At 44.0% G+C, this 15983-nt stretch overlaps 2 protein-coding genes and 2 non-coding genes across 7 annotated transcripts in view; 1 reads left to right on the top strand and 3 right to left on the bottom strand.

Annotated features, from left to right (window-relative positions):
• CCT6A (chaperonin containing TCP1 subunit 6A) overlaps positions 1–10192 on the bottom strand; it is a 12797-nt gene extending 2605 nt beyond the window's left edge. Inside the window, exons 1-11 of the mRNA XM_023194602.2 lie at positions 9842–10192; positions 9345–9408; positions 7355–7489; positions 6081–6254; positions 5459–5562; positions 3754–3864; positions 3336–3495; positions 3160–3242; positions 2221–2317; positions 1454–1601; positions 619–752 (exon numbers count right to left, since the gene is read on the bottom strand). Of these exons, the coding sequence (XP_023050370.1) occupies positions 619–752; positions 1454–1601; positions 2221–2317; positions 3160–3242; positions 3336–3495; positions 3754–3864; positions 5459–5562; positions 6081–6254; positions 7355–7489; positions 9345–9408; positions 9842–9978 (1347 nt within the window). The 5' untranslated portion in view covers positions 9979–10192. The remainder of the gene's footprint in view (positions 1–618; positions 753–1453; positions 1602–2220; positions 2318–3159; positions 3243–3335; positions 3496–3753; positions 3865–5458; positions 5563–6080; positions 6255–7354; positions 7490–9344; positions 9409–9841) is intronic.
• On the bottom strand, positions 962–1096 carry LOC111528020. The gene has a single exon (XR_002726840.1). It is a non-coding gene; the product is annotated as a small nucleolar RNA SNORA15 (small nucleolar RNA).
• LOC111528021 lies at positions 6376–6506 on the bottom strand. Its single transcript, XR_002726841.1, has one exon. It is a non-coding gene; the product is annotated as a small nucleolar RNA SNORA22 (small nucleolar RNA).
• A 242-nt stretch (positions 10193–10434) lies between the features above and the next one.
• PSPH (phosphoserine phosphatase) overlaps positions 10435–15983 on the top strand; it is a 42116-nt gene continuing 36567 nt past the window's right edge. For all 4 annotated transcript variants that reach the window (XM_023194611.1, XM_023194612.1, XM_023194609.1 and 1 more), the window contains exon 1: positions 10435–10824. The gene's annotated coding sequence lies outside the window, so the exon portion shown is untranslated. The remainder of the gene's footprint in view (positions 10825–15983) is intronic.

Here is a 15983-nt window from a genome sequence, read left to right as displayed (position 1 = left end):
AAAAAAAAAAAAAAAAAAAAAAAAAAAAAAAAAAAAAACCCACAAAAACCTAGCTGGGTGTGGTCGCAAGTGCCTGTAATCCCAGCTACTTGAGAGGCTGAGGCTGCAGTGAGCCGAGATCGCACCATTGCACTCCAGCCTGGGCAACAAGAGCAAAACTCCATCTCAAAAAAAACAAACAAAAAAATCTCATTGCTAAAGACAGAACACTTATGCTCCCTTCAGAGAATAACCAGACACAAGTTACTGATCAATTCTCTCATCTACCTCAAACCCAGCAGCAATATACCAGTCATAAATTATACCTCAAAATTAGCATATAATAGAAAATAATATCAGTTTAAAACAAAAGCAAAAAGCAAGTTTGTACTCAAGTATAACCCCTAATACTGCAAATATTAAACTACAGGTTATCTCTTGTCATCTGAAACGTCAGTTATTCAGGCCTCCCAGAGAAACCAAATATATTTGGATGATGAGGAATATCTGTTCTAGAGTCAGGAAGAAAACTGATCAAACTTGCTTATCCAAAATCCACATTATGAATAAAGCCTACATCATCAAAAAGGTTTGATCAGCTAAATCTTTTGGAAGATTGACTGTTAAAAGCGTGCACACCTTGGGAATAATGAGCAATGCATCAGCAAATGCTTGGACTCCAAGCTGTGCCCTGCCCTTTACACTGGGCTTATATTTAATCAGGGCTTCTGCCATTGCCACTTCCACAGCACCAGCACCTGGAACCACACAGCCTGTTGAATGGGGGAAAAGGAAAAATGCTAAGAAAACTGCAGAACTAATTATGAACAACATCAAAAATACACATATGAAAGCCATTAATTTCTTACAAATTTACTATGACAAAATACAAGCGACTAACATATCAAATAGGAGAATATTTCAACAGAATGGCTTCACTAGCCGCTGGCAGCTCTTTCAACAGATCAGTATTATTTCATTTATCTGTATTCACCTTTAATAATGATATGCTATGAAAAACCTTAGCATACCACTGGCCATTCTAAAGGGAAGACTGCTTTTGCATGGTGTCTGGCTGTGTAAACTACTGATAAAAGAACACAGTATTCAGCCATGCCTTTTAGACCAGCAAAACAATGTAATAGGGCCAGGCGCGGTGGCTCAAGCCTGTAATCCCAGCACTTTGGGAGGCCGAGACAGGCGGATCATGAGGTCAGGAGATCGAGACCATCTTGGCTAACACGGTGAAACCCCATCTCTACTAAAAAAATACAAAAAACTAGCCGGGCGAGGTGGCGGGTGCCTGTAGTCCCAGCTACTCGGGAGGCTGAGGCAGGAGAATGGCGTAAACCCGGGAGGCGGAGCTTGCAGTGAGCTGAGATCCGGCCACTGCACTCCAGCCTGGGCGACAGAGCGAGACTCCGTCTCAAAAAAAAAACAATATAATAGAATTGAAATATGGTGAGGATCTTACCATCATCAATAGCATTTTTGACAGCCCGCAAGCCATCCCTCACTGCATCTTTGATCTGAGTGAGTGTGTGCTTATTTGGTCCTTTGATCAGTAATGTGACAGAACGAGGGTTGTTACATTTCTCAATAAAGGTGAACTTCTCTTCTCCCTATGTGTAGAAAAAATATGATTTTCAAAAACAGGATTTGTGCAGAGTGAAGACAGAAGAGGGACTTACAGAGAATGACAAGCAGCATATTAATAAGGAACAAACTTGATCACATTAAAGCAAATTATCTCCTTTGGAAAAATCACATATAAAAGAAATGGGATTTTCCCCATCAATGGCTTCCCATTACTACAAATAAACCTTCAAAATGTATATAAACAAAAATCTGATCCTGAATTTCAATTAATTTTTCTGCTCAAGACTTCATGAACACAGTGGCTCATGCCTGTAATCTCAGCACTTTGGGAGGCTGAGGGTGAAGGACAGCCTGAGCCCAGGAGTTTACGACCAGCCTGGGCAACACAGTATGAACTTGTTTCTACAAAAATTACCAAAAAAAAAAAAAAAAAATTAGCCAGGGATGGTAGCACACATGTCTGTGGTCCATTTGCTCAGGAGCCTGAAGAGGGAGGATCACTTGAACCCAGGAAGATGAGGCTGCAGTGAACTGTTATCACACCACTGCACTCCAGCCCGGGCAGGAGTGAGACCTCATCTCACACAAAAATAATTTATGAGCTAAAAGGTTCTATTACCTTGAAGAAGAAAATACACTTACCAATGTATACTCATACACAAGTCCTGCATGTCCCAAGCAGTCAGGACTTAGGTCGTCAAAAGAATTCAGGGCTACCCCACCACAAGCAAGAGTCAGCCTGAAATAGCATTTTAAGGGAGACGGATAAGCAATGTTACCAGTGAATTTCAAAGACAAGACCAGTAATTTTTAGGAAGGAATTTTCCAGAATTACACACAAAATTACATTTCAAAATGTACTTTAATCTAAGCCTTTCCATTTGCCATCAACCAGCTGAAAACTAGTATTTTCTCTTAACCCTCCAACCCTCCATTTAAACCACTCTCCCCAAGTCAGCAAATGAAATCTAAAGGTGGACAAGAGCTCTTTATTAGCCAGGCATGGTAGCTCACACCTGTAATCCCAACACTTCGGGAGGTTGAGGTGGGTGGATCACTTGAGGCCAGGAGTGTGAGAACAGCCTAGCTAACATGGCAAAATCCCATCTCTACTAAAAAAACACAAAACAATTCAGTGGGCATGATGGCAGACACCTGTAATCCCAGCTACTCGGGAGGCGGAGAATCCTATGAACCCAGGAAGTGGAAGCTGCAATGAACCACTGCACAACAGGGCAAGACTGTTTCAAAAAATAACAATAAAATAAAAAAAACTTTTAAAAAGCTTCTTATTGTGGTGAGCTCTTTGGGAAAAAGTATACTGAATCAGAGACAAAAAGTAAAATAGTGTTTACAAGGGGCAAGGGGGAGAGAGAAATGGGGAGTAACTATTTAATGGGTATACAGTTTCAGTTTGTGATTATGAAAAAAGTCCTAGAGATGGACAGTGCTGACGGGGTGCACAATGTGAATATAGTTAATGACAATTCATTGTACAGTTGAAAAACCCGAAAATAACTTGTAAGGAAAAATAATCCCAATTCACTTGCAAAATGAGTAAAAGTCAAATTACTCAGATACCTCTCCATATTTCTCCTTTTAGCTCTGCGCAGAGCAACTATGCCTTCTTTTGAAAGAGCATCTAAGGAAAAGGGGTCAATTCCCTATAACAAAAATAAAAATTAATTTCAACATCTTTCACCTTAAAAGCAAAAAGGATGATACATACTATTTATACATTGGGTTTTCATTCTCACCTTTTGATTAATAACAACAAATCCTTTATCTGAATCACCACAGACTTTCCTTTTCAGTTCTATTATTTTTTTAACTTTATCTTCAATGAATTTTCTTTCAGCTTTTACGAGTTTTTCTCTCTCTTCTGCACTTTTGTAAAAAAAGCCAGAACTCACTTCTCTATTAAGGAAAAAAAAAGGTTACAGAAAGCAGGGAAACATTAAAAAAGTAGCTTCTGACACTGGTTTAGTCCTAAGATTTAACAGTTCACTGAGCTCCAATCCTGTCCCTTATACATCTTCAGAGACTATTTCCTGTAACTCCCCCAAACCAATTTGAGCATTATTGTCCTTACAGTGGGAAACAAAGTTTCACAAAAAATAACTCCCCTAAAATACGAAGCTCCTCGATTTCACTGTTAAGGGGCTATAAACTTACGTTTTTTCATACTCTAATGATACGTTACAAGTGAGGACATATGCATCCTCCACCCTTTTCTTCATATCAGGATGCCGTGCTCCGTGGTCCAAAACAAGCCCTCTGATTAAGCTGTTCAAACACACACAAAATTACGGTTATTGATTTTCACATGGGTGTATAATATGTTAAACACTGAACTAAGAAGGTATTGATATTTCATGCAGTCACATTTTTTTTTTTTTTTTTTTGAGACGGAGTCTCGCTCTGTCGCCCAGGCTGGAGGGTAGTGGTGTTGTCTCGGCTCACTGCAAGCTCCACCCCCTGGGTTCACACCATTCTCCTGCCTCAGCCTCCTGAGTAGCTGGGACTACAGGTGCCCACCACCATGCCCAGCTAATATTTTTTGTATTTTTAGTAGAGACGGGGTTTCACTGTGTTAGCCAGGATGGTTTCGATCTCCTGACCTTGTGATCTGCCTGCCTCGGCCTCCCAAAGTGCTGGGATTACAGGCATGAGCCACCGCGTCCAGCCTGTTTCTTGAATTACTTGAAGATCCTATGCTGTACAGAAAAGTCTGCAGAGATAGTCTCACTAGTAGGCTGTCAAACTGTGATGACGTCCTTTAAAAACATGTTTTCTGCCAAGCGCCTGTAATCACAGCACTTAGGGAGGCAGAAGTGAGAGGACACCTTAATCCCGGGAATTTAAAACCAGCCCGGGCAACATAGGGAGACCCCATTCTCCACAAAAAAAAAAAAAAAAAAAAAAGAAAAACACAAACATTTTCTAAGTCTTTGAAAAAAATTTTTAAAATTTCTCTACTACTTCTCATTATGCTTCGTACCTAGCAATTCAATAAATGCCAAATGACTGATGTCATTCACTTTTCAGAATCATTCTAACTATAAATATAACGTCACATTCACCTTATTTCAGGAGAAAATATTACTAAAAGTAAAAACAATATTCATCTAGCAATTTATCCAACTTACATCTTCAGGTAAATATACAACATTTTATACACAAAGATATTTTAAAAATTGCCAACGATCTCATGCCTGTAATCCCAGCACTCTGAGACGCCGAGGCGGGCGAATCACGAGGTCAGGAGATTAAGACCATCTTGGCTAACATGACGAAACCCCTTCTCTACTAAAAATACAAAAAAAATTAGCCAGGCATGGTGGCGGGCACCTATAGTCCCAGCTACTCGGGAAGCTGGAGCAGAATGACATGAACCCGGAAGGCAGAGCTTGCAGTTGAGCAGAGATTGTGCCACTGCACTCCAGCCTGGGCCACAAGAGTGAGACTCGGTCTCAGAGAAAAAAAAAAAAAAAAGCCAACCATATATTGTACAAAGCACCCCTAAATTTCTAAACACAGTTTATTTTTTATTTTTTTGGGACGGAGTTTCACTGTTGTCACTCAGGCTGGAGTGCAATGGTGTGGTCTCAGCTCACTGCAACCTCCACCTCCCAGGTTCAAGCGATTCTGCTGCATCAGCCTCCCGAGTAGCTGGGATTATAGGCGCGTGCCACCACGCCCGGTACGCCCAGCTAATTTTTGTAATTTTAATAGAAACGGGGTTTCCCCATGTTGGCCAGGTTGGTCTGGAACTCCTGACCTCAGGTGATTTGTCCGCTACGGCCTCCCAAAGTGCTGGGATTACAGGCGTAAGCCCCCACGCCCGATCATTAGTATTTCACAGTATTCTACCACCTACCTTGTATCAGTTTCAGATTTATGTTTCATCTCCATGATCTCAATCATGAAGAGATCAATAGGTTCATCTTGTTTTTTAATGGCCAAAATGGAGTCCACTACAGCCTGCAATTGGAGGAGCATAACCATTAAGTAAATTCAATTTACAGCAGCAGAAACATGTTGCTTTTCCGAGGGCTAAAGTAGACAGTTTCATTTTACAATTATACACTGATTTAAGTCTTTTTCTATGAGCAAACAGAATGTATTATATGTAAACAGCAACAACTGAAGTCATTTACATTTCTGAAATCTCAATCTGTAATTCCCAAACATTAACATTAATTAACATTAACATTCCTCTTGTTTTATTAAAAATACTGGCAACTTGGAAGCTTTCTAATAACAAAATCTCCACTTTATAAATCTTTTAATGAAAGCTTCAATTTTACTTTTATAACCCGGTTACGTATACTATTATTTGAATTTCCTCATTTTAGAGACACAAATTAGGTATCATTGCCCCAAAAACGAACCTATACAGCACTTTGTAATTGAAATTGGGAATTATATTCATGTTTCTACTATCAGAGATTTTCTATATAGGTGTACTATACCAGACACAGACAACATTTAATACATACCTCTGTTAAGACATCTGCAAGTTCAGCATGAACTTTAGTACGAAGAGATGTTCTGGCCACATCTATAAGTGTTTCCCTGTCCATCTCTCTGCTTACTTTGACTTCTTCCAAAAACTGAAGGGCCTTTTCTTTTGCAGCTTCAAATCCTTCAGTGATTATTCTGGGATGAAGGCCCTATAATAAACACACATTAACACTTGCATCTTCAAGTAGGTGCAACCACAGTTCATGACAAAGTTCAGTTAATTCCTGAAGGGGTATTCTGGATCATCATACCTTTGAACACGAGGTAATATAATGTGCTGGCTTTCTGAATACATTTAAAAGGATAAATATTCCTTTCAATGCAGAGGAGAACAGGTAATGCTCTAGCACAGGGTCAAAGCCAAGGAAACTATAAAGCACACTTGGGTATTCACTGTGCAAACCACTCTGAATCATTTCAAAACCGACACTGTGTCCCAACCAACAACTCACAGATGGTAACATTATTCTATCTTTTCTTTTTTTTTTGGAGACGGAGTTTCACACTTGTTGCCCAGGCTGCAGGCAATGGCACGATCCCGACTCACCACATCCTCCGCCTCCTGGGTTCAAGCGATTGTCCTACTTCAGCCTCCCAAGTAGCTGGGATTACAGGCATGCGCCACCATGCCCAGCTAATTTTTGCATTTTTAGTAGAGATGGGGTTTCTCCATGTTGGTCAGACTGGTCTCGAACTCTCGACCTCAGATGATCCGCCCACCTCGGCTGGGATTACGGGTGTGAGCGACCACGCTTGGCCTATTCTATCTTTTCTATAGATAATCTCAAACTAATTCACATCATTTACTACTAAAAATAAAGACTGCTCTCTTTTTCCAGGAAATTCTGACAACAGATTCATACTCACTGAGGTTTGTTTTAACCTTGGAACTAGTCAGAGCTTAAAAAAGTGGAATTTATCCAAATATAAGCTTTTGGATGCTTTTTTCCTAACAAATATTCCTAGTTCTAAACATTCCACTTTTAGATCTAAATTATTAATCTACACTAAGGACAGATACAAATCACATAGGCAATGCAACTTCATTACAAAATTATTTTCAGGCCAAGAAAGGTTCCATAACCTGTCCAAGGTCACAATTTGTTTTAGACCAGGACAAAGACCCAGATTTAAGCCCCCTAGTTCTACCGTATGGCCTCAGCTATTAACAGCACATCAATTTGTATAAATAAGTATCAGACACTTCCTATATACAATAAAATATTACAGAAACAAGAGTTGTGCATACTTCAGAAATGTAGAGATCCGCCTGTTTCAGTAGTTCTCCAATGATTAGGACATTGGAAGTTGTACCATCACCAGTTATATCATCCTGGGCTGTTGCTACCTTTGCTATTAAAGAAGCTGTTGGATGTTGAATTTGCTGAAAGTAGAAAAAGAATGAATCACTTAAAACAACATGAAGCAGTCTAAATATACCACAAAATGTAGGAAGGGCCTCTTTAAGTGCTATCTACTTGAAAAAACCACCCAAGTGTTTGGCTACAAATTACTTTGATTAGGTATCACGCACATGCAATTATGATTGAAACGTTTTCATGTGTAACTTATTTCCCAGGTTATCTCTACTTTACAGATGAGGAAGCTTGAGGCTAAGTAAAAGTTAACTCAAAATGACAGAGCTACCAGTTAACAGTAAAACATACTTTTACATCCTTGCCTCTTTATGGCAAGTGTATGGCTCTAGTGAGAATAAGTCAGGTATCTCCTAAAGGGCACACACATCATAATTATTTTTGTAGGTTTGTAATTTTTTCAAAGAAAACTGAAAGACTTCTGGAGATTGGAGAGAAGTTCCAGTGGGAGGAGACTTCTGAGGTGGTAGCAACAATTTATTTCTTAGCTACAGCGGTGGTTGTGTGTGTCCATTTTATAATTATTTCTTAAATTGTAAATGTTCAATGTGCTTCTCTCTACTTAAGCTGTATTTCTCACACACTAAAACCCAAATAATTTTTTGTTTTGTTTTGGAGACAGTCTCTGTCACCTACGTTGGAGTGCAGTGGCACAAACTTGGCTCAATGAAACCTCAGCCTCCCAGGTTCAAGCAATCGATTCTCCTGCCTCCTCCTCTGGAGTAGCTGAGACAACAGGCATGCAGGACCACGTCCAGCTAATTTTTGTATTTTTCGTAGAGACAGTTTTACCATGTTGGCCAGGGCTGGTCGTGAACTCCTGGCCTCAAATGAGCCCTCAGCCTTCCAAAGTGCTGGGATTACAAGCATGAGCCACCGCATCCAGCCCCCAAACAATTCTGACGTCAAGTTTAACTGTAGCTCCACTTTTCCAACACGGGCCACTATTGAGCCCACTAAAAACAAACACTACACCTCCTAGGTTAGCAAGTCCTTACTAAAGATATTTCATTTGGATGTTGATAGCTTGGTACACTACTAGCAAAACCCTAAGTATTCTTCTGAACTCAAATCAGCAGGAAATCATTTCCTGTTCTTGAACTGCTAAGTTTTGGGAATTTAGGGGATGAGTAAAACGCATACTCCCCTCAATAATCTCATATTCTCCATCCCTAAGACTTGCAAAGAGACAGATTTCAATCCCCTCCACTTGGAGATGGAGATGAGACCTAACACAGAAATTGCTGTTTTAAAAAGAGAAAAACCGGCTGCGTGCGGTGGCTCATGCCTAGCAATCCCAGCACTTTCGGCGGCTGACGCGGGCGGATCACCTGAAGTCAGGAGTTCAAGACCAGCCTGGCCAACACGGTGAAATCCTCTCTCTACTAAAAATACAAAAATCAACTGGGAGTGGTGGCCCGAGCCTGCAATCCTCGCTACTTGGGAGGCTAAGACAGAAGAATCGCTTGAACCCGGGAGGTGGAGGTTGCAGTGAGCCAAGATTGTGCCACTGGGCGACACAGCAACACTTCATCTAATAAAAACTAAAAAAAAAAAAAAAGAAGAAAAATCATTCTCATGCATTTTGCCCAAGTGATTGTGTCAACCTCTCTTAATTTTTCAAATTTTATAATAATTAACTTTAAAATACAATTACAGTCCTTTAGCCCAGACTGTGAATAGCAAAAAAGCAGGGATTCAAAGGCAGAGCTGTCAGACTCCAGGCACTGTGAGTACTATTACTGGTTACATGCCACTTCTAAATGTTCTCCTACCTTGAAAACGACACTGCAAATCTTTCTACAAAGCAAACAATCTACGGAAAATCAAGACCATTCTGACCTAGAGCAGAGCACCTCTCACCATTTCGTGAAGCAGTACATTGCCGTCTTTAGTAAGTTTGATGTCTCCAGCGCCAGAAACGAGCCTGTTTAAGGGACAGAAATGAATCAGACTGTGACTTTTTCAACGATAACTAAAAGTCCCATTAGAAAACGAGATCTTCCCAGATCTTACGGAGCCAGGGATATGGGACTAGTTATTTCCCGAGGCTGGAGGACAGGTGTAGTGCCCACCCCGTCCCCGCAGAGATTGTGCCGAGTCCTCAGGATGCCTGGTAGCCCCAAAGGGCGGGGAACGCCGCGCTCTAGAGCCGCTTTGTTCTCCCCGGAGACGGCATCGACGCTGGAAGAAATGGCCGGGACGGTGGGGCTTAGCAGAGAACAGGACCGACCCCGAAGGACGCGGAGAAGGGCGGCTGTGGAGCCCCGAGGCGGCGGGCTCCAGCCCGCGGTCCCGGGCCAGCCAGGTGCGTGGCGGCGCGCGGTGCCCACCCGGCCCTCCCTTCAGCCCCGCCTCACATCTTCATGGTGCCCTTGGGCCCCAGGTTGGTCCTTAGCACGTCCTGTAGACCCCGCGCCGCGCTGATGTTGACCGCCAGGGCCGCCTGCGCTCGGGCCACCTCGGCCTTGGGGTTCAAGGTTTTCACCGCCGCCATCGCTGCTCCAGATAAGGAAAAGGAACCGATGCCGAAAGCCCAGAGCCGGCGCGGCGTGGCTAGGAGGAACTATCCGGGTCTTCTGGAAAAGTCGGCGCGTCCGGCCCGCCCCCAGCGTGCCCGCGCGCCTCCGCCATTGGGCCACAGGTCGTCTGGCGCCCGTCCATTGGTCCATGGCTGCACGGCGCCTACGGTCCCACCCCTCGCGCGGCGGCCGTGGCGTCATCGCGCACGGGAGGAGCCTGTTCCCGGCCGACGGTGCTCCTTGGTTCAGGTGTTGCAGCTCAGTGGGGCCCAGCTTTGTGGACCAGGGAGCCCAGGACGCAGGCGGTGCTTGTGCTCAGCGGGGGCAGGGCGTAGGGTGGGCCTCCTCCCGCCTCTACTCTCGCGGTTTGCTCCTCAGTCTCCTTTCTTGCTGCTTTTATGCCTTTTTTTTTTTTTTGAGACGGAGTCTCGCTCTGTCGCCCAGGCTGGAGTGCAGTGGCGCGATCTCGGCTCACTGCAAGCTCCGCCCCCCGGGTTCACCCTTTTATGTCTTTCATTGGAGCTTTCTGGACCGTGTGCTTGACGGTGCCCTAGGTGCCGTGGGGACACACGCGAGTCTGATAAGCACCCTCCCCCGGGATCATCCAGGCTGTGAGGCCTAGCGAAGATGAAGATAGAATGCAAGGTAGAAAGTGCTGGATACCTTTAGAAAGCTGCAGAACTGGTGCGATGGGAGTTAAGACGTAAGAACCTGCCCGTCGGTAGGGCTCTGGATGCTGCTGAGGCCCGAGGCCCCCATGGCAGATTTGAAAACTCACCCTTGTAGAGTCATTCCTGCCTTTGAGAGGACTCCCTGTTAAGGTAAATTTCCAAAGAGCTCCACAATTGTCTCCAGTATCCAGTGCCCCTCCAAATACCAGGGATTCCGTAACACATGATATTTTACTTTATTTATTTTCTTTTTGTAGACATAGGGTCTCACTATGTTGCCCAGGGTGGTCTCAAACTTCAGAGTTCAAGTGATCCTCCCGCCTCCGCCTTCCACAGTGTTGGGATTACAGGCGTGAGCTGCCGCGCCCGGCTGGTATTTTATTTTTAATAAATAATGGAAATTGTTCTGAATTCAAAAGGCACCAAAGGGCATGTGGTGGAAATTAAATCTTCCTCCCACCTCTAGTTCAACACTAGAGACAAAGTTACCCCTGGATACTCTATGAATTTTCGGAATGCTTTCTGAATTTATAAACTTATGTATGAATATAATCATTTCCTCACACAAACGGCAATTCATAATACACACTGTAGGGTGTGTTATACTTTAAGTGTCTTGGAGATTGTGCCATATCAAGACTAATGGGAAGTCCTCGGTAACAGCTGCGTGATGTTCTTTGTAAGAATGACACAACTAGGGGCCAGGGCTCAGTGGCTCACGCCTGGAATCCCGGCACTTTGGGAGGCTGAGGCGGGGGCATCACTTGTGCCTGAGAGTTCAAGATCAGTCGAGGCAACATAGTGAGACTCCATCTCTACAAAATATACAAAAATTAACCGGGCGTGGTGCTGCACGTCTGTGGTCCCAGCTACTTGGGAGGCTGAGGTGGGAGGATCGCTGGAATCTGGGAGGCGGAGGTTGCAGTCAGCTATGATCTTGCCACTGCACTTCAGCCTGAGCGACAGAGCTGACCCTGTCTCAAAAAGAATGACACAACTAACCGGTCACCTACTGACTAATGTTTAAGTTGTTCCCAATCTGCTATTCAGGCTGCAGTGAATATCTGGATATATGATGCTTTTAGGTGGGTTTGTGTATTTGAGAATCACAAAAACATCTATATATATGACTAGTAGCACTGCACAATAGAAGATTAGTTATTAGTTCCATAGGCATTACATGGTGTGCATTCATATTTATTATAACTGCTGTTGAAAATGTTATGAGGCCAGACATGGTGGCGCATGCTTGTAATCCTAGCACTTTGGGAGGCTGAGGCGGGCGGATCACTTGAGGTCAGGAGTTCAAGACCATCCAGGCCAACATGGTGAAACCCCGTCCCTGTAACAATGCAAACATTAGCCTAGCCTGGTGGTGTGCATCTGTGATCCAAGCTACTAGGGAGGCTGAGGCATGAGGATTGCTTGAACTCAGGAAGCAGAGGTTGCAGTGAGCCAAGATCATGCCACTGCACTCCAGCCTGAGTGACAGGGCCAGACTCTGTCCCAAAAAAAAAAAAAAAAAAAAAGGCCAGGCACAGTGGCTCACACCTGTAATCCCAGTACTTCGTGAGGCCGGGTGGGCAGATCACTTGAGGTCAGGAGTTCAAGACCAACCTTGCCAACATGGTGAAACCCCATCTCTACCAAAAATATAAAAAGTTAGCTGGGTGTGGTGGCGCACGCCTGTAATTCCAGCTATTTAGGAGGCTGAGGAAGGAGAACCATTTGAATTCTGGAGATGGAAGTTGCAGTGAGCCAAGATCGTGTCACTGCACTCCAGCCTGGGCAACAGAGCGAGACTCCTCAAAAAAGAAAGAAAAAAGGCCAGGCACAGTGATTCACGCCTGTAATCCCAGCACTTTGGGAGGCTGAGGTGGGCGGATCACGAGGTCAGGAGTTCGAGACCGGCCTGACCAACGTGGTGAAACCCGTCTCTACTAAAAATACAAAAAACAAATTAACTGGGCATGGTGGCAGGCGCCTGTAGTCCCAGCTACTCGGGAGGCTGAGGTAAGAATGGCATGAATCCAGGAGGTGGAGCTTGCAGTGAGCCGAGATGGTGCCATTGTACTCCAGCCTGGGCGACAGAGTGAGACTCTGTCTCAAAAACAAACAAAAAAAACCTAGAGGATGGGTTAATGGGTGCAGCAAACCACCATGGCATATGTATATCTATGTAACAAAACTGCACATTCTGCACATGTTTCCCTGAATTTAAAGCAAAAAAAAAAAAGCCAGGTGTCATGGCGCATGCCTGTATTCCCAGCTACTTGTGTGGCTAAGGCAGAATTGCTTGAACCCGGGAGGCGAAGGTTGCAGGGAGCCAGAATCGCAGCACTACACTCCAGCCTGAGTGATAGAGCGAGACCCTGTCTCAAACATAAAAAGAATTTGTGAAAAACAGTAAGAAGAATTCCCATACTCTACCCACAGATCCCTCTATTGTAAACATCACATTTAACCCCGGAATAAGAAATTAACATTGATGCAGGATCCAATCTATAGATTTCATTCAAATTTTGCTAATTATAACATGAATGTTCTATCTCTGGCCCAGGATTCTATTTATCCAGAATTACTCTTCACATTTAGTTGTCACATTCTTCAGTCTGAAACAGTTATGCAATTTTTCAGTCTTTAATGATCGTGGCATTTTTTTTGAGTACTGGCCTGTTATTTTACAGACTGTTCCTTACTTAAGGGTTATTTGATGTTTCCTTTTGATTTTTTTTTTTTTTCAAATTTTTTAAAGACGGAGTCTCGCTCTCACTCTTTTGCCCAGGCTGGAGTGCAGTGGCGCAATCTCTGCTCACTGCAGCCTCCGCCTCCCGTGTTCAAGTGATTCTCCTGCCTCAGCCTCCAGAGTAGCTGGGATTACAGGCACCCACCACCATGCTGGGCTAATTTTTGTACTTTTAGTAGAGATAGGGTTTCGGCATGTTAGCCAGGCTGGTCTCAAACTCCTGACCTCAGGTCATCTACCTGCCTTGGCCTCCCAAAGTGCTGGGATTACAGGCGTGAGCCACTGCGCCTGGCCTGATGTTTTCTTATGTTTAAATGCAGGTTATGGCCGGGCGCAGTGGCTCATGCCTGTAATCCCAGCCCTTTGGGAGGCCAAGGCGGGTGGATCATGAGGTCAAGAGATTGAGACCATCCTGGCCAATATGGTGCAATCCCGTCTCTACTAAAAATACAAAAAATTAGCTGGGCATGGTGGTGCACGCCTGTAATCCCAGTTACTCAGGAGACTTAGGAGAATCACTTGAACCCAGGAGGCGGAGGTTACAGTGAGTCGAGATCACGCCACTGCCCTCCAGCCTGGGCTATAAAGCAAGACTCTGTTATCAAAACAAAAAAAAACAGGTTGTTCATTTTTGGCAAGAACGCCAGAGAATATGTGTCCTTTTCAAGGCATCATAGGAAGAGTCACATGATGTCAGTTTTTCTCGTTCCTGGTGATGTTAACTTTGTTCACTTGGTTAATGTTTGCCAGATTGCTCTACTTTAAAGTTACTAGCTTTTCTTTGTATTTAGTAAGCATTTAATAAACATTTTGTGGGAAAATATGTGACTGTTCTGTTTTTCATCATAACAGTGCCTACTAATTTAAGCATTCATCGATTTTGTTGTTGTTTTTGAGACAGGGTCTCACTTTGTCGTCCAGGCTGGAGTGCAGTAGCTCAATCACACAGCTTACTGCAGCCTGAACCTCCTGGGCTCAGCTTCGTATCTCAACCTCCTGAGTAGCTGAGACTTCAGGTGTACACCACTATGCCTGGCTAATTTAAAACTTTTTTTTTTTTTTTTAGAGATAAGGTCATGGTATGTTGCTTGGGTGAGTTTCAAACTCCTAGGCTCAAGCAGTCCTCCTGCCTCAGCCTCCCAAAGTGCTGGGGTTACAGGCATGAGCCACTGTGCCCAGCCCATCAATAATTTTGCCTGAAACAATTATTACTGTGATCTTTGTATTGAAAGTCCTCCATGGATCTGTTGCGTGCTTACATGTCTTGCTGTGTATGCCAAGAATGCAAGGCCCAAGAATGCTCTTTATTGGGGGCTTTTCTCAGAGTTGTTTATACAACTACTAATCTTCAGAGACAAGTTAATGTTTCCTCCTGGACAAAGAGCAGGCTTGCCCACTGCTTGGTATAAAAACAATAGATTTCAGCCTGGCGTAGTGGCTCATGTCTATAATCCCAGCACTTTTTTTTTTTTTTTTTTTTTTTGAGGTGGAGTCTCACTCTGCTCACTCTGTTGCCCAGGCTGGAGTGCAGTGGCGCAATATCGGCTCACTGCAGCCTCCACCTTCTGGATTCAAGTGATTCTCCTGCCTCATCCTCTTGAGTAGCTGGGACTACAGGTACCCGCCACCACACCTGGCTAATTTTTATATTTTTGTAGAGACAGGGCTTCACCATGTTGGCCAGGCTGGACTCAAACTCTTGACTTCAGGTGATTTGCCCCCCTCGGCCTCCCAAAGTGCTGGGATTACAGGTGTGAGCCACTGCGCCCAGCCATCCCAGAACTTTGGAAGGCGAAGGTGGAGGATCCTTTGAGGCCAGGAGTTCGAGACCAGCCTAGGCAACATAGACCCCATCTCTACAAAAATAAAACAATAAATGAGGTGGGCGGATCACCTGAGGTCGGGAGTTCAACACCAGCCTGACCAACATGGAGAAAACCCGTGTCTACTAAAGAAATACACAATGAGCCAGGTGTGATGGCACATGCCTGTAATCCCAGCTACTGGGGAGGCTGAGGCAGGAGAATAGCTTGAACCCAGGAAGCAGAGGTTGCGGTGAGCCAAAATAGCGCCATTGCATTCCAGCCTGGGCAACAAGAGTGAAACTCTATCTCTAAAAAATAAAAAATAAATAAAAAACAATAAAAAAACAAAAACAAAAACAGTAGATTCCCCGAGCTGAGTGTTCCTTAGCTGTGATCCAAACCCACTGTCTTTGAGTCATCCATCTGGGTCATGTCGTGTTACCCCGTGGAAGTTGGAGGGAAAAGGGAAGTGATGCAATTATCCTACTGCCTGTGCTGCTTGCTGTGCTGTAAGCAATAAAGTTCTTTGGCTCTGAGACAGGAGACTTGTTTCTTTTTTTTTTTTTTTGAGATAGAGTCTTGCTCTGTCACACAGGCCACAGTGCAGGGGCACGATCTTGGCTCACTGCAGCTTCTGCCTCCTGGGTTTAAGTGATTCTCCTTGCCTCAGCCTCCTGAGTAGCTGGGACTACAGGCACGCACCACCACACCCGGCTAATTTTTGTATTTTCAGTAGAGACAGGGTTTCACCATGTTGA

The sequence above is a fragment of the Piliocolobus tephrosceles genome, chromosome 8 (assembly GCF_002776525.5).
Source record: "Piliocolobus tephrosceles isolate RC106 chromosome 8, ASM277652v3, whole genome shotgun sequence".
Taxonomy (NCBI): Eukaryota; Metazoa; Chordata; class Mammalia; order Primates; family Cercopithecidae; genus Piliocolobus; species Piliocolobus tephrosceles.
The sequence above is the reverse complement of the archived record's forward strand: the minus strand, read 5'-3'. Positions and strand labels throughout refer to the sequence as shown.